The sequence below is a fragment of the Hylobates moloch genome, unplaced genomic scaffold (genome assembly GCF_009828535.3).
Source record: "Hylobates moloch isolate HMO894 unplaced genomic scaffold, HMol_V3 SCAFFOLD_16, whole genome shotgun sequence".
Lineage (NCBI taxonomy): Eukaryota > Metazoa > Chordata > Mammalia > Primates > Hylobatidae > Hylobates > Hylobates moloch.
Window position 1 is genome coordinate 41,657,597 of NW_026652291.1, and position 23,539 is coordinate 41,681,135.

The 23,539-nt window shown below is 43.4% G+C and overlaps 1 protein-coding gene across 1 annotated transcript; it reads left to right on the plus strand.

Annotated features, from left to right (window-relative positions):
* The first annotated feature begins 8,640 nt into the window (after positions 1-8,640).
* On the plus strand, positions 8,641-9,908 carry LOC116484666 (L-amino-acid oxidase-like). The gene is made up of 3 exons (XM_058429386.1): positions 8,641-8,813; positions 8,908-9,146; positions 9,765-9,908. The coding sequence occupies exons 1-3, from the start codon at positions 8,801-8,803 to the stop codon at positions 9,906-9,908; spliced, it is 396 nt and encodes a 131-aa protein (XP_058285369.1). The 5' UTR covers positions 8,641-8,800.
* The last annotated feature ends 13,631 nt before the right edge of the window (positions 9,909-23,539 follow it).

Below are 23,539 nucleotides of genomic sequence, written 5' to 3' on the forward strand. Positions count from 1 at the left end.
TTTTCACTATTGCTTACATCAAGATCTTGGAGTTTTAATGTATTTTTGCAGTATGTCACATCTTTCCCCTGGTATTTCATTTTTTTAATTTTGTTTTTCCATATGACTATGTACAATAAGACATCATGAGATGAAATAGCTAGTTCAATATTATACATAAGCCTGGGCAACATGATAAGACCTTGTCTCTACAAAAGATAAAAATAAAAAATAATTAGCCAGGCATGATGGCACACACCTGTGGTCCCAGCCACTTGGGAGGCTGAGGCAGGAGGATTGCTTGTCCCCAGAGGTCAAGGCTGCAGTGAGCTGTGATTGTGCCACTGCACTCCAGTCAGGACAACAGAGCAAGACCCCATCTCAAATATATATATGTTGCCCCTAGAATTTTTTTTTTTAGACAGGATCTGGCTCTGTTGCCCAGGCTAGAGTGCAGTGACACAATCTTGGCTCACTGCAACCTCCACCTCCTGGGCTTAAGTGATCCTCCTGCCTCAGCCTCCTGAGTAGCTGGGACCACAGGTACATGCCACCACACTCAGCTGACTTTTCTTTTTTTTTTTTTTTAGAGACAGGGTTTCACCTTGTTGCCCAGGTGAGTCTTGAACTCCTGAGCTCAAGCAATCTGACTGCCTTGGCCTCCCAAAGTGCTGGGATTACAGGCATGAGCCAACATGCCTGGCCTACCCCTATAATATTTAATGGCCTTCCTGATTCTCTATTCTTAGATTGTTCTCCAGGCACTACAGTCTTGACCTATCTCTAGATGCTGGAACCAATTCTGAAAGTGGAAGTTTACTTCATCAGCTCTGGTTACTTCCTACAAGTTAAGCTTGTTTTATTCTAATCTTTTTTAAAACATTTTTTTAGAGATGAGGTCTCACTGTACTGCCCAGGCTGGTCTCAAACTCCTGGGTTCAAGCCATCCTCGTGCCCTGGCTTCCCAAAGTGCTGGGCTTAAAGGTGTAAGCCACCATGCTCAACCTACCCTCTTCTAATCTTATTGGCTAGACCTAGCAATAAGATTCTGCCACCTCCTAAATCCTCATTGCAATTAATATGTCTTGTGTTTTGTTCTTCATCGTCTACGTGCCTGTCTGAAAACCAGTTCCTCTATGACTGTGATCTCCAAGTGATCAAAGTCCTGTCCTGGACACCAGACTAGTGATATGCACCTTGTACCTTGCTCCTCAAGGCACCAACAACTAGGAATCCAGAGCAACTTTCTTAGCTGGAGGTTTAGTTTGTTTGTTTTATCCACACTGCTTTCTGGGACAGGGGCTAATCCTACAATACGGACAGGCTACAGGCCAAGACCTTTGGCTGCTTCTTTCTTTGTCCTGGCTGCTAAGAGTCTGAAAAACAATTTTATGTTTGATTGCTATAGCTTTACTTTAGCAGCAACTGAGCAAAAAAGTTTCCTGATACATTTTCATCTATTTATTGAACTAATGAGGCTCTATGCTATGCACTTTGGAATATGGCAATATATAAGATTGACAAAGTCCTTGCCATTAAGAGTTTATAGTCTATCGGGGGTTTAAGGTATCAAACAAGTTTTAACTTGGTAAGTACTACAAAAGGGAATGACCCAAAGGAGGCTTACAACATGAAGGCTTAACCTCAGCTGATTGACATTTTTTACTGGATTTTTGCCTTTAATTGTGGGGTGGTTTGTCACTCGTTTGGTTGTTATATTATAGTTTAATTTTACTTCAAGTCAACTCAAATTCTTTCAGTTGTAGGCAGAGATGTGTTTGTGCATGTAATCATACAATTTTTTTTTTTTTTTGAGACATGGTCTCACTTCATCACCCAGGCTGGAGTGCAGTGGCATGATCATGGCTACTGCAGTCTCGACCTCCTGGGCTCAAGCGATCCCACCTCAGCCTCCCAAGTAGCTGAGACTACAGAGGTGCCACCAAAGCCCAGCTGATTTTTTGTATTTTTTGTTAAGATGGGGTTTCACCATGCTGCCTAGGCTGGTCCTGAACTCCTGTGCTCAGACAATCCGCCCACCTTGACTTCCCAAAGTGCTGGGATTACAGGCGTGAGCTACTGTGCCCAGCTTACACAATGGCTTTCATATACACCTCCTTTCACAAAAAAATTTGAAATGATGTATCATGGGGGATATTCATTGCAATTTCTGAGATGAGTTTTCATTAATTCAAGTAGTGGCTTAACAAATGGACACTAATCATTACAGAAGCTGATTCAATGCAAAAAGATAGAATATGAGGGTGAGAGTGCAAACCCTTAGGCAATTTAGAATGCAGGGAGAAGAAAGGAAAGATTACTTGCATACAGGGGCCAGGCAGTAACATACATGACTGAACCAGGTAAGGCTGGGACATGGTGGACTGGAGAGGGTTCAAGTGACTGCTATGTAGGAATCAGGGCCCAGTGTGGCCACAGCATCCCAATCTATAAGAGAAGCTAGAATTTCTATTTTTATATGAAATTCTCTATTTTTAATGTCAAATCATTTAAATGATTGTGCGTAAGATGAGATACATGCACAATTTTTAAAAAACTAAGAAAAATTTAAAAAATTAAAAATTGGCTGGGCGCGGTGGCTCATACCTGCAATCCCAGCACTTTGGGAGGCCGAGGTGGGCGGATTACTTGAAGTCAGGAGTTCAAGACCAGCCTAGCCAACATGGCGAAACCCCATCCCTACTAAAAAAAAAAAATACAAAAATTAACTGGGCATGTTGGCTGGCACCTGAAATCCCAGCTACTTGGGAGGCTAAGGCAGGAGAATTGCTTGAACCGGGAGATGGAGATTGCAGTGAGCTGAGATTGCGCCACTGCACTCCAGCCTGGGCGACAGAGCCAGACTCCATCTCAAAAAAAAGAAAAAAGATAAAAAAAAAAAAAAAAAGATTGTGCAAGCTGAACAAAACACCCCTGCCATTTTGGCATATTTAATTAATTTTCTTATTTTTATTTTTTGACTCTGCTTGATAAGGTGTATTTAATTTAGAGTCTAAATTTTATGATGACTTTCTAATCATGGACTCACCAACTTCTGCCCACTGCATCTTGTTTCCTCTGGTGTTTTACTCATCCCTGTCTCCTCTGTACTACCTACCTTCAATCCCAACCCCATTCACTGGCTTCCAGTATCATTAAGTGATTCCGCTAACAAAGAAGGAGATCTAAGTCCTTTTGTCCCTATCTCCCCAGAGAGGTTTTCTTTAGAGGGAAGGAGAGTGAGTGGGAGAGGTGAAATACAAGGTTTTCTTTTCTTCCCCTGAAGTGGTCTACAGACTGAAAAGTTTAAACAACATTGTCCCAGAATTTCCTTCCTGTCTGGAGAACAGTACATCTAGAAGAATAATTAATGGAGCTCTTTGCCACTGCTAAACTTGCACTTCTGGAATCTTGTCACGTTGCACAGCTCCCTGCCACTGGATAACTGTATATGGCACAATTCTTAACCACACAACAACAAAGAAACTGCTCCCCAGTTGACACCAGCTGTTCCAGGAGCTTTTTTAATATCACAGGGATGATGCTTTACTTTCAGGCAACCAAGTATTCAAAATTTAGCATTATACATTCTCCTGGAAAAAGAATTCCACTATTGGCTGGACGCAGTGGCTCATGCCTGTAATCCCAGCACTTTGGGAGGCTGAGGCGGGCGGATCACTTGAGGTCAGGAGTTCAAGACCAGCCTGGCCAACATGGTGAAACCCTGTCTCTACTAAAAATACAAAAAATTAGCCAGGTGTGGTGGCAGGCACCTATAACCCCACCTACTTGGGAGGCTGAGGCAGGAGAATCGCCTGAGCCCGGGAGGTGGAGGTTGCAGTGAGCCAAGATTGTGCCACTGCACTCCAGCCTGGAAGACAGAGCAAGACTCTCTAAAAAAAAAAAAAAAAAAAAATCCACTCTTAAGAGATTTTTACCCATGCAAGAGTAGTTAGCTGGTACCGATGGCAGATATATATGTTTACTTATTTATTGAGACAGGGTCTTGCTCTGTCACCCAGGTGGCAGTGCAGTGGCACAATCATGGTTCACTGCAGCCTCCACCTCTTGGCTCAAGCAATCCTCTTGCCTTAGCCTCTCGAGTAGCTGGGACTATAGGCATGCACCAACACACCTGGCCAGGGCAGATATAATTTTTTTTAAATAGATTATTTATTGAAGATGCAAAATGAAACTTAATGTTTTGCAGCAATCCTATGTAAGTCCAGATATGGTCAGAAGACATTATTTTTCAAATCCTCTCTTTTCATTAGTCTTAAATCAACTCAACCATTATTACTAGAGTTTCATATTTCTTGTTGTTTTTTAAAAGTCAACGACATATGGGCTGGGTGTGGTGGCTCACGCCTGTAATCCCAGCACTCTGGGAGGCTGAGGCAGGTGGATCACAAGGTCAGGAGATCGAGACAATCCTGGTTAACACAGTGAAACCCTGTCTCTGCTAAAAAATACAAAAACAAAATTAGCTGGGTTTAGTGGCGGGCACCTGTAGTCTCAGCTACTTGGGAGGCTGAGGTGGGAGAATGGTGTGAGCCCAGGAGGCAGAGCTTGCAGTGAGCTGAGATCACGCCACTGCACTCCAGCCTGGGTGACAGAGTGAGGCTCCATCTCAAAAAAAAAAAAAAGTCTATCACATATGAGTATGAATTTGAGAAATCTTAGCAAAAAGCAAAAAAGATAGAATAGTGTGTATGCCTCTTCTCTAGCTACTTGTTTTCAGATCCATCCCTTGCCCTTCTGCTACTCTGCTCTTTATCACAAGAAACTATTTTCCCCAAACTCCCTTGCCCTTGACCTACTCCTGGACTTAGTCATAGCGAAAAGTTAGAGGATGGAAGGAAGAGGAAAGGTGGGATTTCTCCCCCTCTCTCCTGTACCCTTAGAACGGCCCCTTCCCCAGGGGCTCCTGCTCCTCCTTGACCCCCTGGCTGTAGCTCCTGAGGATGATGACACGTAGGGGTGGTCATGGCTTTGTGCTGATGTTAACTCTGAGTTGCTTCACTGTCCACTTTGTTTTGTTTTGTTTTGTTTTGAGACAAGGTCTCACTCTGTTGCCCACTCTGGAATGCAGTGGCACAATCACAGCTCACTGCAACCTCGACCTCTCCAGCTCAAGCAGTCTGCCCACCTCAGCCTCCCTAGCAACTGGGGCCACAGGTGTGCGCCACCACACCCAGCTAATTTTTAAATTTTTTGAACATAGAGAGGGGAACATCACACACTGGGGCCTGTTGTGGGGTGGGGGACAAAGGGAAGGAGAGCATTAGGACAAATACCTAATGCATGCAGTGCTTAAAACCTAGATGACAGGTTGATGGGTGCAGCCAACCACCATGGCATATGTATACCTATGTAACAAACCTGCACGTTCTGCACATGTATCCCAGAACTTAAAGTAAAATAAAAAAAAAAAGAGTCAAAAGAACAGATTTTTTTTTTTTTTTTTTTTTTTTTTAGAGATGGGGGTCCCACTATTTTGCCCAGCCTGGTCTCGAACTCCTGGGCCCAAGCAGTCCTCCCACCATGGCCTCTCAAACTGCTGGGATTATAGGCGTGAGCCATTGCACCTGGCCCTCACTGTCCACTTTGAACTTCTTAGCCTCAGCTGTTCATCCTTCGTGTAAACAATTTCCTGAACTAGTTTCTTTCTTTCAAACAGTGGCTTCTATTTTTCTGACTGGACTTTCACGGATACAAACAGTGGGGCTCTTTGCAAAACACTCTTCTAAGCTTTCAGGTATATGTCATTAATCCAGTCTGTAGACTCACATATATGTCAGTTTTATCCGTGACCAGACATTCCCAGATTAAGTCATATTTTCTACTTATGCCTAACAGCTAGCCCCCAAGTTTTAATTCTCCTGGTCTGATGCCAATGAATTCCATTTTACAAATTTGTTTTGAGTTATCTATATTGCCTTCCTTTTAAAATTTCTTGGGAAGACAAAAGTTTAGAACTCACTTGTAAATTAAAATATGATTCAGGGCCAGGTGCGGTGGTTCACACCTGTAATCCTAGCACTTTGGAAGGCAGAGACAGGAGGATCACTTCAGGTGAACCCTTGAGGGGAGACCAGCCTGGGCAACATAGGGCAAGTCCCCATCTCTACAAAAAATAAAAAATAAATTAGCTGGGCATGAAGGCATGTGCTCTTGTGGTTCCAGCTACTCAGGAGGCAGAGGTGGGAGAATTACTTGAGCCTGGGAGTTTGAGGCTGTCCTGAGCTATAATCATGCCATTGCACTCCTGCCTGGGGGACAGAGCAAAACCTTGTCTTTTTTTAGGTCTTGCTATTTTGCCCAGGCTGGGCTTGAACTCCTGGTATCAAGCAGTCCTCCCGCTTCAGCCTCCCAAAGTGCTGAGATTACAGGCCTGAGCCATCATGATGGCTGGCCTTTTTATTATTATTTTTTATAGAGACAGGGTCTCGCCATGTTACCCAGGCTAGTCTCAAACCCCTGGCCCCAAGCAATCCTCCTGCATTGGCTTTCTGAAGTCCTGAGATTACAAGTCTGACCCACCAAACCAGGCAGAGACTCTGTCTCTTGAAAAAAAATAAAAAATAAACAAAATAAGTAAAATATGATTCAGGAGTTAAAATGTGCTTTACTTTGCTTCTAAAAACCATGGGCATTACTTCTTTACAGGAGGCTTCCAGGAGGAAAACTCTTTTAAGGCTTTAAAAACTTTTTTGTTGGCCAGGCGTGGTGGCTCATGCCTGTAATCCCAGCACTTTGGGAGGCCGAGGCAGGTGGATCACCTGAGGTCAGGAGTTTGAGACCAGCCTGACCAATATGGTGAAACCCTGTCTCTACTAAAAATACAAAAATTAGCCAGGTGTGGTGGTGGGCACCTGTAGTCCCAGCTACTGGAGAGGCTGAGACAGGAGAACTGCTTGAACCTGGGAGGCAGAGGTTGCAGTGAGCCAAGATTGTGCCGTAGCACTCCAGGCTGGGCCACAGGTGAGACTCTGTCTCAAAACAAAACAAAACAAATCAAAACAAAAAACTTGTTTTAGGCCGGGCGCGGTGGCTCAAACCTGTAATCCCAGCACTTTGGGAGGCCGAGGCGGGCAGATCACGAGGTCAGGAGATCGATACCATGGTGAAACCCCGTCTCTACTAAAAATACAAAAAATTAGCCGGGCGTAGTGGCGGGCGCCTGTAGTCCCAGCTACTCGGAGAGGCTGAGGCAGGAGAATGGCGTGAACCCGGGAGGCGGAGCTTTGCAGTGAGCCGAGATCGCGCCACTGCACTCCAGCCTGGGGGACAGAGAAAGACTCTGTCTCAAAAAAAAAAACAAAAAAAAAACTTGTTTTAAATCATGTTCTCTTTTAATTTCAAATTAGAAAAAGTAAAGAAAATTATAGCATAATACATCCTCATATAATCTTTGCCTGGATTCACCATTTGTTAGCATTCTACAAATTTGCATTTTTTTTTCTCTCTGTTTCTGAACCATTTGAAAGTAAGTTGCAGGCGTCATGACATTTCACCACTAAATAGTTCAGCATGTATGTCCTAAGAACAAGAACATTCTCCTGGCCATGCATGGTAGCTCACACCTGTAATCCCAGCACTTTGGGAGCTAAGGTGGGTGGATTGTTTGAGCCCAGGAGTTTGAGACCAGCCTGGGAAACATAGCGAGACCCTGTCTCAATTTATTTAAAAAAAAAAGAAAAAAAAAGAAAAAATTACCCTACATAATCACAATGCCATATTTATGGCCAAGGCATTTAACGATCTAGTCCATTCTAGTTTCCTGAATTGTCCAAAAAAAAAAAAAAAAAAAGTTCTCGATAGTTTTTTCTTTTCTTTTTGTCCCAATAAACTTTTTTTTTTTTTTTTTTTTTTTTTTTTGAGATGTAGTTTCACTCCTGTTGCCCAGGCTGGAGTGCAATGGCATGGTCTCAGCTCACTGCAACCTCTGCCTCCCGGGTTCAAGCTATTCTCCTGCCTCAGCCTCCTAAGTAATTGGGATTACAGGCATGCATCACCATGCCCGGCTAATTTTTTGTGTTTTTAGTAGAGATGGGGTTTCTCCATGTTGGTCAAGGCTGGTCTCAAACTCCCAACCTCAGGTGATTCGCCCACCTCGGCCTCCCAAAAGTGCTGGGATTACAGGTGTGAGCCACCGCGCCTGGCCACTTTAACTTGCTTTCTATAGGAATCTTCTATTGTAGGATCATATTTTTCCACAAAAATTCATTGAACAGAGCAGGGGAGATGAGAAAGAGGGAAAAGAGGCCAGGCGTGAGGGCTCACGCCTGCAATCCCAGCACTTTGGGAGGCCGAGGCCGGTGGATCACCTGAGGTCAGGAGTTCAAGACCAGCCTGGCCAACATGGCGAAACCCCATCTCTACTAAAAATACAAAAATTAGCCAGGTTTGGTTATGGGTGTCTATAATCCCAGTTACTTGGGAGGATGAAGTGGGAGGATTGCTTGAACCTGGGAGGCGGAGGTTGCAGTGAGCCAAGATCATACCACTGCACTCCAGCCTGGATGGCAGAGAAAGACTGTTAAAAAAAAAGAAAAGAAAAGAAAGAGGGAAAAGAAGAGAAAGAGACAGGAACCCGAGAGAGCTGTGGCAGAGGTGGAGACTGGTGAGGAGGGAGGCAGGGACGGTCCAGGGGACTCTGAAGGAATGGGGTTGGGGGACACAGGTCCAGAGAGGGGAGGGCTGGCTCGAGCAGCTGAGCAGTGCATGGGAGACAGAGTCAGGCTACAGCGGTCACAGGCCTCAATCACAATAGCCCTCGCTTCTTCTCCACCCCAGACGCCATCTCCCACCGAGAGTCATGGCCCCGTTGGGTGAGTAAGCAGGGGAGGGGGCTCTGGGACAAGTGAGTAGAACCCCTCTCCCCCCACCTGCCACCACCCGTTGACCCTGTCCTCCTCCTCCCAGCCCTGCGCCTCCTCGTCCTCGTCCCCATCCTCCTCAGCCTGGCGGCCTCCCGGGACTGGAAGGCTGAACGCAGCCAGGACCCCTTCGAGAAATGCATGCAGGATCCTGACTATGAACAGCTGCTCAAGGTGGTGACCTGGGGGCTTAATCGGACCCTGAAGCCCCAGAGGGTGATTGTGGTTGGCGCTGGTGTGGCCGGGCTGGTGGCTGCCAAGGTGCTCAGCGATGCCGGACACAAGGTGGGAAGCACTGCTTGCAGTCTACCTGGAGTCCCTTGTGCTGCAGGCTGGAGTCCCTGGGCAGAGGGACCTGGCCCCATTCCTACTTGAGGGGGTGGGGGTGGGGATGTGGAGGGAGAGGCTATCTTTCCCCATGGTCTGGGGGTGAGGCCCAAGCCCCCTGCTGTCACATGTCTGCACTGAGAGGCCATAGACTTTCCTGTCCCACGTTTAAAAAAAAGAAAAAAAAAAAAATTCATTGAACAAATTGTACAGTCAAAGCAGACTTTCCAATGCCTCCTGAGTCAAGAATCACTAGCTTATATTCACGCATGATGCAAACTTGTCAAAACCTATTACCTCTCGCGCTGTCACTGGGTCCCCGCAGCCAGTGTCGCCCTGTGCCGCTCCCCCCCGGGGTCACTACTCTGGTCACCATGGCGGTCCTGCAGCTGCCGCCGCCGCCTGGGCTGGTTTACACGCCTGACCCTGGGAGAGGTTTGGCAGTGTCCTGAACACTTTCACCGTAGCAGATACTAATGGAATTCATGACGTGCTATCCCAAAATACGACACCTTGGCATTTGAGAAGATAGCAGGAGGAGGAGGGTCATTCTCACCTTTCCCCTTTTTTCTCCAGAAGCAGGTCATAAAGCCGAAAAGGACGTTTCTGCCTTTCTCTGAAGCAAGTCATAAGTCCCTCACTAGAGAAGTACCCTCCCTATACCTGAAGAAAAGGAACATCCTTATCTATAAAGACACAGGAACTCAGAGAAGAATCTGAACAAACAGGACTTGCAAAATGCCCTCCAGCTTCTTGCCATTAGACCATACCTCCTTTTTCCTGCCATACTTCTCCATAACTATCCACTTCTTCATCAGATCTAGCATAAAAACATTTCTGTTTAACTGTTGCTTCGGTTCTTCATTTCCTTATGAAGGCTCCGCATCACGTAAAACTTACATTAAATAAATGTGTATGCTTTTCTCTTGTTAATCTATTTTTTGTTACGGGGTCTCAGTCATGAACCTCAGATGGGAAGGAAAATAGTTCTTTCACCCTGCAGTACCGTGGATCAAAAAGAAAAAAAAAACACATAGTCTCAGTCATGTTTTATTTGTTTTTGTTTGTTTGTTTGTTTGTTTTGAGATGGAGTTTTGCTCTTGTCCCCCAGGCTGGAGTGCAATGGGGCGATCTTGGCTCACTGCAACGTCCGCCTCCCAGATTCAAGCGATTCTTCTGCCTCAGCCTCCCAAGTAGCTGGGATTACAGGTGCCCACCACCACGCCCGGCTAATTTTTGTATTTTTAGTAGAGACAGGGTTGCACCATGTTGGCCAGGCTGATCTCTAGTTCCTGACCTCAGGTGATCTACCCACCTCAGCCTCCCAAAGTGCTATGATTACAGGCGTGAGCCATGGTGCCCTGCCTCAGTCACATTTTATTTGAAAGGAACAATTATATCATAATGCTTTTCAAAAATAGAGGTACAAGGCTGGGCGTGGTGGCCCACGCCTGTAATCCCAGCACTTTAGGAGGCTGAGGAGGGTGGATCACGAGGTCAGGAGATCGAGACTATCCTGGTCAACATGGTGAAATCCCGTCTCTACTAAAAATACAAAAATTAGCTGGGCATGGTGGTGCACGCCCATAGTCCCAGCTACTTGGGAGGCTGAGGCAGGAGAATCACTTGAATCCAGGAGGCGGAGGTTGCGGTGAGCTGAGATCATGCTGCTGCACTCCAGCCTGGCAGAAAAGTGAGACTCTGTCTCTAAATAAATAAATAAAAATAGAGGTACAGGCCTGGCACAGTGGCTCATGCCTGTAATCCCAGCACTTTAGGAGGCCAAGGCAGATGGATCGCTTGAGGTGAGGAGTTCGAGACCAGCCTGGGCAACATGGCAAAACCCCGTCTCTACAAAAACTACCAAAAAATTAGCCAGGCATGGTGGCACACTCCTGTGGTCCTAGCTACTCAGGAAGCTAAGGTGGGAGTATCACCTGAGGTTTCAATGAGCTGGTATCATGCCACTGCACTCCAGCCTGGGCAACAGAGAAAGACTCTGTCTCAAAAAAAAAAAAAAATACAATATGCTATGAGGAAGCATAGGAGGGAAATTACAGGGTAGCTTCAAAAGTTTCACATCAGAAGTAATATTTGTGCTGAGTCTTAAAAAACAAGTAGAAGTGTGTCAATCCTATCTCTAACTTTCAATCTCTAAAAGAGAAGCAAAATGCAAAAACAAATCTCTATTGCAGATGGAGATTCAGAACTTTGTAAAAAAAAAATTTCTTTCAGTTTATTACCTCCTTGATCTTTTCTACTTAGGATATTGACCTAACACTGAGTGGCTTAGTAAATATAAATGTAATACTTGATAAGCCTTACTCATTAATATTTTCTTGTGTCAGTGAACAAGGTTACTTTTCTTCAGGAACATTAGATTTTCTTCCCCCTGTGTGTGGCTCAATATTAATTTCCCGTCCCCTTATCTGTGTGCCTGCCAAAAATGGAAACTACAGAGATTGGAAATACATTCTGAGCTCCTGCGTGAATTTCCTGAATGATTTCTTTATTTCTGAGGAAGTATCTCCAAGAAGGTGAAGAGAAGCAGCCAAAAATTATTTTAATTCAAACCAGCAGTGGTTGTCTTTGTACAGTGACAGCTTCCTAGATCACATGGTAACGTAAGTCTTAGACATGCTCTGTCCTCGCTCTGCCCACATCCTCTGCTTCATGGACTGTGCCTGACAGTTTCATTTTTGCTTTCAGCCATTCCTACAAAATTCTAGAAAACATGATTTCAAGCAGGGGATGACAAATTTTGAACCTGACTAGTAGATAAATCCAATCCTCAAAAAAATGAATGCAAAGTGTAGCACAAAGGCATGCAAAAATTTGATTCTTACTTTTTCTGCTATTTACTCTCAAATCTTTTTTTTAAATAATGGAAATACAACATGTAAACAATTTATTATTTTTTTTAGACAGAGTCTTACTCTGTCACCCAGGCTGGAGTGCAGTGGCGCGATCTTGGCTCACTGCAACCTCTGCCTTCTGGATTCAAGCGATTATCCTACCTCAGCCTCCCGAGTAACTGGGACTACTAGTGTGTGCCACCACACTCGGCTAACTTTTGTATTTTTAGTAAGATGGGGTTTCACCATGTTGGCCAGGCTGGTCTCGAACTCCTGACCAGCCTTGGCCTCCCAAAGTGGTGGGATTGCAGGCATGACCCACCGTGCCCGGCCTGCATGTAAATAAATTTAAAAAAAATATATATATATATATATATTTTTTTTTTGAGACAGAGTCTCGCTTTGTTGCCCAGGCTGGAGTACAGTGGCACAGTCTTGGCTCACTGCAACCTCCGTGTCCTGAATTCAAGTGATTCTCCTGCCTCAGCCTCCCCAGTAGCTGGGATCACAGGTGCCCATCACCACGCCTGGCCAATTTTTTGTATTTGTAGTAGAGACGGGGTTTCACCATGTTGGCCAGGCTCGTCTTGAACTCCTAACCTCGTGATTTGCCCACCTCGGCCTCCTAAAGTGCTGGGATTACAGGCGTGAGCCACCACGCCCAGCCTAAAATATTCTTAAAAAAAAAAAAAATCTGTGTTCACTTGCTCGCTTCAGCAGCACATACGCTAAAATTAAAAAAAAAAAATCTAGACATACAGATTTTTCGGAGGCAAGATCTCACTCTGTCACCCAGGCTAGAGTGCAGTGATGCAATCATAGCTCGCTGCAACCTCAAACTCCTGGGCTCAAGGGATCTTCCTACCTCAGCCTCCTGAGTAGCTGGGAATAAAGGCACACATCACCATGCCAAGGTCACACCACTGCACTCCAGCCTGGGTGACAGAGGGAGACTCCGTCTCAAAAGAAAAAAAAAACCTCTTTATATTTTTATTTCATTCTTAAAAATGTCTATATATTGCATAATGTATGTTATATATTAATGCAGTAATATACATATACAATGTATAAATAAATAACATGCAAAAAAAGTTTGAATACCACTCATTTAAAGTTGGTACCCTTTGATTTCGTATGTTTTGTTCATATTTTGAGAAGTCTGTAGGATAAATTTTCAAAGGGAATAAACTGAAATGCATAGCTAGATATAAGTTGTTTAATTATTGCATTTGGAATGTTGACCTTTGCAATACTCATTATATACTAAAAATCAAGTTGAAATAAAGTCTCGTTTATTTTTATAGATTGTAAAAATAATTAAGAGAATTTGAAAATGGCATAAATATAAAATGAAGGCAAAATATCATGGGACTGCCAGGCATGGTGGCTCACACTTGTAATGCCAGCACTTTGCAAGGGCGAGGCAGGCGGATCACTTGAGCTTGGGGGTTCGAGACCAGCCTGGGCAACCCCATCTCTACAAAAAATGCAAATATTAGTTGGACGTGGTGGAATGTGCCTGTGGTCCCAGCTACTTAGGGGGCTGAGGTGGGAGGATCTCTTGAGCCTAGGAGGTCAAGGCTGCAGTGAGCTGTAATCAAAACACTGTACTGTAGCCTGGGTGACAGAGCCAGATTCTGTTTAAAAAAAAAAAAAAAATAAAAAATTGTGAAACAACTGTTAACATTTTATGTATCTTCTTCTAGTCATTTTTTTTTGTTTGTTTTTTGCCAAAGGATCCTTTTTCCAGAAGGTCTGAAGGCACAATGAATAAAACCATGGAGTCACTACAACCATATCATTTCCAACAGTGCCCTCAAGCTGTTGTCTAGAATTTCTATTTATAGAAAGAAAGTTAGCCTTCCTGTGTAAGCAACAGAAAGAAGGATACGTCAAAAGCCAGGTAGGGGTGCAGAGTAAGGAAAGGCTGGAATTATAACCTAAACTAAACCAACAAAGTCAGTAAAAGAAAATAAAAGAAAACCTCCAAAACAAAGAGGTGCTATCAATAGCAGTCACTGAGAAAACATGTCAAACAAAATAATCAGCTTATGCTATAAAGAATAAAAGAGACCCAAAGCATTCTTTGAAACATGAAACAACTATTTTCACTACTCTAATCCTTTAATCCATGTATTCCTTTCTTTGGTCATTTGCCGTAAATTACTGAAAACAAATACTTGACAAAAGACAGCTAACTAAAGTGAATTAATCCTTTTTAGCTTTAGGTTAAACTAAGAGGAGGCTAGAACATTTAACAGCATTTAGTGGACAAATCTTTGAATAGGTTTAGGGTTCAATTAATATCTGAGCCTAATTATTATTATTATTATTATTATTATTTTTAAGGTGGAATCTCACTCTGTTGCCCAGGCTGGAATGCAGTGGTGCAATCTCGGCTCACTGCAACCTCCTCCTCCCGGATTCAAGCAATTCCCTTGCCTCAGCCTCCAGAGTAGCTGGGCCTACAGGCATGTGCCACCGTGCTTGACTAATTTTTGTATTTTTAGTAGAGACGGGGGGTTTCACCATGTTGGTTAGCCTGGTCTCAAACTCCTGACATCAGGTCATCCACTCGCCTTGGCCTCCCAAAGTGCTGGGATTACGGGCATGAGCCACCGCGCCCAACCTCCTCATTATTTTTCATATTCATGAGGATACAATCTTACTCCAATAAAAGTTAAGTTCTCTGAACAAGCATGACTAAAAAAGTGTTTCTTTTAATCCACTAGCAGTAAAACTCACTGTTCAGACACGTGACTAAAATTTTTATCCTTTATAAAATTTCCAGCATTTCCAATGTTTGTATATTCCAACAATATCCAAAATTTTCCAATTTATAATGTTCAATAAATGTGAAATACTATTAGAAAATCTTTAAAAGTATGGCTTACTTTCCCTCGAATGTAACTGTATATATAACAAAAAGGATAAAAGTAAAAGGAGGTCTTCACTTGCCAAGGTTCTTTGTTAACTGCATCAGGAATGTTTTTAATAACTCTTTTAATAATAGACTCAAGATGGTAAGAATATTGCAATAGTAGTTGGTACCTTTAACTGTGTATCTATTTAAATTTACTGGCCAAAAAATGTGTAAATGTAACATAATACAGACTTTAAGCCATACTTCTCAAATTAAAAGCACTTATCTAACTCAATGCAGAATGTTATCACACAGGTACCACACCCATGCACACCAACTAAAAACAGTATTCATTCTTAAGTGTGGCAAGGAAATTTTGAAATTTTTATGTTTACTTTCATAATATCCCTTTTTTCACCTTTTTTCTTTTTCACAAAAATGTCATGAGAGATACCGTGCAACAATAATTAGGGAATCCAACCTAAAGTCCCTGTGGGTTGTAAGTTTCTAAAACTTCAAAATTATGGTCGTCTATGTATTTCATTGGGTGTCTCTTTTTTTTTTTTTTTCTGAGGCAGAGTCTCACTCTGTTGCCTGGGCTAGAGTGCAGTGGTGTGATCTTGGCTCACTGCAACCTCCACCTCCCAGGTTCAAGTGATTCTCTTGCCTCAGCCTCCTGAGTAGCTAGCATTACAGGTGCCCACCACCACGCCTGGCTAATTGTTTTTTGTATTTTTAGTAGAGGCGGGGTTTCACCATGTTGAACAGGCCGATCTCGAACTCCTGACCTCAAGTGAGATCCACGTGCCTCGGCCTCCCAAAGAGCTAGAATTACAGGCGTGAGTCACCGTGCCTAGCCCACAGGTTGTCTCTTTATGTATTATGTACTTCATAACTGCTAAATTAAAATTCCAACTTCAAGTAAAATTATCTAGCTGTCATCCATGCATTTTCCTTCATTCCATATCTTTAATAGGTATGATATCTTGTAAATTTTAAAACTGTACCAATTGTGTTATTGATTTAGTAGAATGTGGCTATCAATCTTAATTGATTAAACCCACTTTTTTTATTGTCACCATATTGAGTTCATGAATCACTTAAAGATTATAATGTTACCTTTATATATCTATGTTCAGGTGAACATCACACATATTGCATAATAATAATTTACCATTCCAAAATTTTCTAAATTAAGTAATTTTATTTATTTTTATTTTATTTTTGAGATGGGTATCTTGCTATGTGGTCCAGGCTGGAGTGCAGTGGCTATTCACAGGCACAATTATTGTGCACTACAGCCTTGAACTCCTAGACTCAGGAGATCCTCTTACCTCAACCTCCTGAGTAGCTTGGACTACAGGTTCATGCCACCATGCCCACAAATATATACATATATATATATATATAGTTTTGTTTTTTTTTTTTTAAGACAGAGTCTCACTCTGTCACCCAGGCTGGAGTGCAATGGCATGATCTCAGCTCACTGCAACCTCTGCTTCCTGGGTTCAAGTGATTCTCCTGCCTCAGCCTCCCAAGTAGCTGGGATCACAGGCATGTGCCACCATACCCGGCCAATTTTTGTATTTTTAGTAGAGATGGGGTTTTGCCCTGTTGGCCAGGCTAAGCCACCGCGCCTGGCCCATTTTGTTTTTTAAGACAAGTGATCCCGTATTGATTCTAACAACTTCAACACTATGTTCGCTCAATCTCCTTTTCTGTGTCTTGAATGGTTTGCTTCCAAAATTTCCCCCTCTGGGCCAGGCACCGTAGCTCATGCCTGTAATCCCAGCACTTTGGGAGGTGGAGAAGGGTAGATTGCTTGAGGTCAGGAGTTCGAGACCAGCCTGGCCAACATGGTGAAACCCCGTTTCTACTAAAATACAAAAATTAGCTAGGCGTGGTGGTGAGTGCCTGCAATCTCAGCTAACAGAGAGGCTGAGGCAAGATAATTGCTTGAACCCGGGAGGTGAAGGTTGCAGTGAGCCAAGATCGTGCCACTGCACTCCAGCCTGGGCGACAGAGTGAGACTCTGTCTCAAAAAACAACAACAACAACCAAAACCCCAAATTTCCCCCTTTGAATTTCTATTCAACACAAATGCTATTTCTTCCCTGTTTGGGAAATAATCTCTTTGATTATTCTATTATTATTCCCCTGATACTGTGGCTGTACTTCCATTAAAGCTTTTTTCTTTCTCTCTCTTTTTTTTTCTTTTTTTGAGACAAGGTCTCACTATGTTGCTCAGGCTGCACTCAAACTCCTGGGCTCAAGCGATCCTCCCACCTCAGCCTCCCAAAGTGCTGGGATTACAGGCATGAGCCACTGCACCTGGCCCATTCCCTTAAAGTTTTAACACAATTGTTTTTCATTACAGTATGCTGTATATATTTTTAATCTGCCCTTCTGATTATGAGCTTCTTGAGGGCAAGACAGTGTCTTATTCCTCTCTGTATCTTCTCTAGCCCTTACCCTAATACCTTGCATTTGATAAGCATTCAATATTTGTTCTTTTCATTTAAATGAATGGAAAACAATTTCCTTTTTGGCCTCACGTAACATTTTGTGTAACATATGTTTATTATATCTAAACTAAATATAATGTGAAAGTTCAAGACTCAGAAGTCAGTTGAATGTTGTTTGCTGTAAGGCAGAAGATGGAATTTCCTAAAATAATGTTTACAAGTGAATAGAAAATATTGAACAGGTACTCTTAAGAGTTCTCGGGAGTTGGCCAAGCTTGGTGACCCATGCCTGCAAACCTAGCACTTTGGGAGGCCAATGTTGATGGATCACTTGAACCCAAGAGTTTGAGACCAGCCTGGGCAGCATAGTGAGACCCTGTCTATTTTTATAAAATTGTAAGGGCCGGGCACGGTGGCTCACGCCTGTAATCCCAGCACTTTGGGTGGCCGAGGCGGGTGGACCACAAGGTCAGGAGATCGAGACCATCCTGGCTAACACGGTAAAACCCTGTCTCTACTAAAAATACAAAAAAGTAGCTGGGCATGATGGGGGGTGCCTGTAGTCCCAGCTACTCAGGAGGCTGAGGCAGGAGAATCCCTTCAATCTGGGAGGCAGAGGTAGCAGTGAGCCGAGATCGTGCCACTACACTCCAGCCTGGGTGACAGAGCGAGACTTCATCTCAAAAAAAAAAAAAAAAAGAAAGAAAAAAATATATATAATTAAAGAAAGAGTTCTTGGGAGTCAACATAGCAGAGTATATGTAAGTATGGACTCTAGTTTCTGAGTTCTGGCTCTACTAGCTACTAGATGACCTTGAATATATTCTTTAATGTTTCTATACCTCAAATTTTCATATGTGGGATGAGGATAGAAATAATATCTACCATATAGTTGTGAGGATTAAGTTGGTTACTCTCTGCAAGTCACATCAGATAGTACATGTCACATAAATACCAATAAAGTTACCTTCGTTATTAAAATTGGCTATCCAAAAAGAGAAAGCTTCACTTTCTTGTTGTTTTCTAGTGATCATTTAAGTGAGATAATTCCAAAGAATTGATTACCAAACAGCTACTGAACGTACTGGTTTGACCAGAACCTGTGACATCTCTAGGATCGTCAGATCTCCTCAAAGATTCATATAAGGACCAGCGAAGAGTTGTCCTGGGAAACAGCAATGTCAAATAATCAGGTTCAAACAAGTTTTAATCATCCTTCAGGCTTCAATATCTTTGTAGGGGAGTTGTGTGAGAATGGACTTCTAAAGTTTATTCACTGATATTTATTCAATAAACATTTCTGGGCCGGGCATGGTGGCTCCTGCCTATAATCCCAGCACTTTGGGAGGCCGAGGCAGGCAGATCATCTGAGGTCAGGAGTTCAAGATCAGCCTGACAAACATGGAGAAACCCTGTCTCTACTAAAAATACAAAATTAGCCAGGTGTGGTAGTGCATGCCTGTAATCCCAGGTACTTGGGACGGTGAGGCAGGAGAATCTCTTGAACCCGGGAGGCGGAGGTTGCGGTGAGCCGAGATGGAGCCATTGCACTCCAGCCTGGGCAACAAGAGTGAAACTCCATCTGAAAAAAAAAAAACAAAAAAAATTTCTGGGTTAGAAATATGGAAATCAAGGACACAGTTCCTCTCTTTGACTAATTCATGAACTAATATAGAAGACAGTCCTGAAGGACTCACCCAGGTGAGAAATGGTAGGAAGTGAGTTCAAGACAGAGAAATCACAGCCATAAAAAAGAATGAAGTAAAGTCCTTTCAGGCAACACGGATGCAGCTGGAGGCCATTACCTAAGCAAATTAACACAGAACAACACAAACACTGCATGTTCTCACTTATAAGTAGGAGCTAAACTTTGAGTACATGTGGACATAAAGATGGAAACAACAGACACTGGGGACTCCAAAAGGCGAAGAGGAAGGACTGAAAACTAATAAGTGCTATGCTCACTACCTGGGTGATGGGATCAATTGTACCCCAAATCTCAGCATCATGCAGTATAGTATACCCATGTAACAAATCTGAACATCTACCCTCCAAATTATACATATTATATATACACACACACATACATATACAGAGAAATAGTCTGAACACACAGAGCATGGAATATTCAGGGAACTTCATTTCAGAATAGTTGAACGTCGGGTGAGAATAACTGGATACAGCACGGTAGCAAGAAAGGCAGGCAGGAGCAGGATGATGAAGACCTCGCATGTGAGGCCTGGTTAGCACCTGGCTTCCCTCAGCTTGCATACCTCGTGGCTTTGGTCAGGAAAACAAAAAGCACAAAAATCCAGGTGAAAGCCCGGCACTGTTGTGTGCACTTGTCACCCAGCTACTCAGGAGGCCTAGGCAGAAGGATTGCTTGGGTCCAGGAGTTTGAGGCTTCAGTCCCTGTGATTGGCCTATGAATAGCCACTGCACTCTGGCCTGGGCAACAAGGCAAAACCCTGTATATACATATTTAAAAGTGAGGTGGGTAGCCAAACAGCCTCTGTGAAATCAATGTTCTTTGTAAATGAGACCCCAAGTACCTGCTGTTCCTCAGGTATCTTGAGAAACCTAAATTTAGTCCTTCATGAATGCCAAAAAAAAAAAAAAATCAGAATTTCATCTTTAAGGTGAGGGGAAACATGGAAGGGTATTAAGCAGGGTAGAACTGTGAGCAAGTTTGCTTTTCAGAAAGCAGTTTTGAAAGCAGTGTGGGAAAGAGATTTGAGGGGTGGCAAACAGAGGCAGAGGTATGGAGAAGAGAACGCATTCAGTCTGGAGATGTTGAGCTTGAGGTAGTGGTGGACATTTGAATGGTTAAGATGTTAAGATCATAGTAAGACATCAGATTCAGTACTTCAAATACAGTTTCCAAGGTATATTCTGTTCTTAGCATACTCTCGGTCCAATTTCCTACAACTACTACGATTATATGTGTGTGGTTGTTAATTCACATTATAGTCTAAGAAGTTTTAACATAGATAATGTCATTTTAGCCTTTTTCCATAATCCTACAAGGCAGAGAGGACAGTTATTCTCCCCATTTTGCAGTGAGGAGTTATATAATATAATACCTCTGAGACTGTACATGATTTATTTGCCTAAGATCATAGAGGAATGGGGTGCAGTGGCATGCTCTCAGCTCACTGCAGCCTCTGTCTCCTGGGTTCAAGTGATTCTCCTGCCTCAGCCTCAGTAGCTGGGATTATAGGTGTGAGCCACCATGTCTGGCTACAAACCTAGCTTTTCTGATTCAAGATAGTGTTTGCTCCATAGCAGTGTACTATATACACTTGTAGTATAACCCATCAGTGTCTGTTTTGCTCCCAGCACTATGTTAGTAAAAACTTTTTAAAAATTAGAAGATCAGGTCGGGCCCCTGCCTCTGAGAAATAGCAGTATTGGCCAGGCACCATGGCTCACACCTGTAATTCCAGTACTTTGGGAGGCTAAGGCCAGGGGATCACCTGAGACAGGAGTTTGAGACCAGCCTAGGCAACATGGTGAAACCCTGTCTCTACCAAAAAACACAAAAAATCAGCCAGGAGTGGTGGCGGGTGCCTGTGGTCTCAGCTACTTGGGAGGGTGAGGTGGGAGGATCACTTGAACTTGGGAGGCAGAGGTTGCAGTGGACCGAGATAGCACCACTGCACTCCAGCCTGGGTGACAGAGTGAGAGAGACCCCGTCACACACACACACACACACACACACACACACACACACACACACACAGAGCAGTATTGTTTTTTGACAACACTGTACACTGACAATCAGATCTGGCTTCTGGTTCTAATTCTGCCTCTAACCACTTGTGTGATTATATTTTATTAGAAAATAACAGAAACTCAGCCGGGCACCATGGCTCACGCCTGTAATCCCAGCACTTTGGGAGGCCAAGGCAGGCCGATCACCCGAGGTCGGGAGTTCGAGACTAGCCTGACCAACATGGAGAAACCCCGTCTCTACTAAAAATACAAAATTAGCTGGGCATGGTGGCGCATGCCTGTAATCCCAGCTACTCGGGAGGCTGAGGCAGGAGAATTGCTTGAGCCCTGGAGGTGGAGGTTGTGGTGAGCCGAGATCACGCCATTGTACTCCAGTCTGGGCAACAGACCAAGATTCCGTCTCAAAAAAAAAAAAAAAAGAAAAGAAAAGAAAAGAAACTCAATTCAAACAAATCTAAATTGAAAGGGGGATTTATTGGTTCATGAAATGCAAGGAAGGATTGAACAAGCAGGTGTCAAGAAAGGCAGGGCTGCCAGCACAGTGGCTCACGCCTGTAATCCCAGCACTTTGGGAGGCCGAGGCGGGCGGATCACCTAAGGTCAGGAGTTCGAGACCAGCCTGGCCAACATGGAGAAACCCCATCTCTACTAAAAACACAAAAATTAGCCAGGCGAGGTGTTGGCCACCTGTAATCCCAGCTACTGGGGAGGCTGAGGCAGGAGAATCACTTGAACCCATGAGGTGGAGGTTGCAGTGAGCCGAGATCACACTACTACACTCCAGCCTAGGAAACAGAGTCAGATTCCATCTCAAAAAGGCAGGGCTAGCCTGGGCATGGTGGCTCACGTCTGTCATTCCAGCACCTGAGGAGGCTGAGGTGGGAAGGCTGTAATTCCAGCACTTGCCCAGGAGTTTGAGACCAGCTTGGGCAATATGATGAAACCCCATCTCTATGAAAAATACAAAACTTAGCTGGGTATGGTGGTGCGTGCCTAATGGGAGGATCCATTGAGCCTGGAATGTTGGTGCTACAGTGAGCCATGATCAAGCCACTACACTCCAGCCTGGGTGACAGAGTGAGACCCTGTCTCAAAAACAGAACAAAACAAAAAACAAACAAACAAAAGGCAGGGCTGCAGAGGTGAAACAAGGGGCTCAAACCTTGTTAGGAGTCTTTCCAAGTCTTGTTTTTGTTGTTTTTGGTATGGCAGTTTCACTTTCTCTCACCACTAACCAGCTTTCTCTAAAGGTAGGACATATGTCTACTATGTTTCTAAGTTTAGACTTAAAAGGTTTAACCATTGGAGAGAAACCACCCCAATCTCTCACTGTCTGAAAGTACAAAAATCTCAGGGAACCCACTCCGTGGCCCAGCAGAGGATGGGAACCCAATCTGTGGTTACCAGAAGAATGCATTCCAGAAAGTTCTAGCAAGATCATCACAGGTGCCAGTTTTCTTCAGTATTATATGAAAGATATAAATCTTAATTACAGGGGATGATATAGTTAGGTGGGATAGAAAGCCATTGTTCCAGGTAGAGGAAAGGAGCCTTGAGTTAGTGATGTAGGTAGTCTATGAATGAAAAGACAAGTCTGACTGGAGGACAAGGCTGGGTCCTTGTTCCCATAGGAAATAAGCATGAATTGCTAGGGTAGGAAGTGATTATGACGGCCCAAAAAGCTAAACATAGAATTTGTTCTATTTGAAGCAGCCATTATAGATTTCTTGTACAGATTCAACTGTGACTTCTGAAATCTCACTTTATAACAAAGAAATCTTGAATCACTTCCTAGAATACTCCTTCCTTGTCTTAATTGAACTTAGGTTAGGGTAGCAGTGGGAATGAAGAATGGGTGAGAGAATTCAGAGAAGGAAAGCTAAAAACACAACACCCAGTCTAATCTGGAACCTAGAAGAAGGATAGCACTCTCAAAGACTATTTGACACAAGCATCTTGAAAGCAGGAGCTATGTCTTATTAACATTGCATCTCCAAGAACGTAGCACAGTCAGCAAATACCACATAATAAACTAAGTGACTCTCATAAAATGAGGAAATTAAGAAGATGGCCTCTAAGCCCCTTCCAGCTCCACAAATCTTTGAGTCTATTTCTCATCTCGATCTTAAAAGTCATGAAAGTCCTCAAATATCTACACACAAAAATGATAGGTTGTTAAAAAGGTTAAGATGGGTCGTGTTTGGTGGCTCACGCCTGTAATTCCACCACTTTGGGGGGCAGAGGCCAGTGGATGGCTTGAGCTCAGAAGATGGAGACCAGCCTGGGTAACATGGTGAAACCCCGCCTCTATAAAAATAAATAAACAAATACACAAATAAAACAAAAAATATGCAAAAGGGCTGTAAATTCTAGTATACTTACAAAAACAGGTATTCAAGAATATAAACACATTTTATAAATGATTTTCACCAA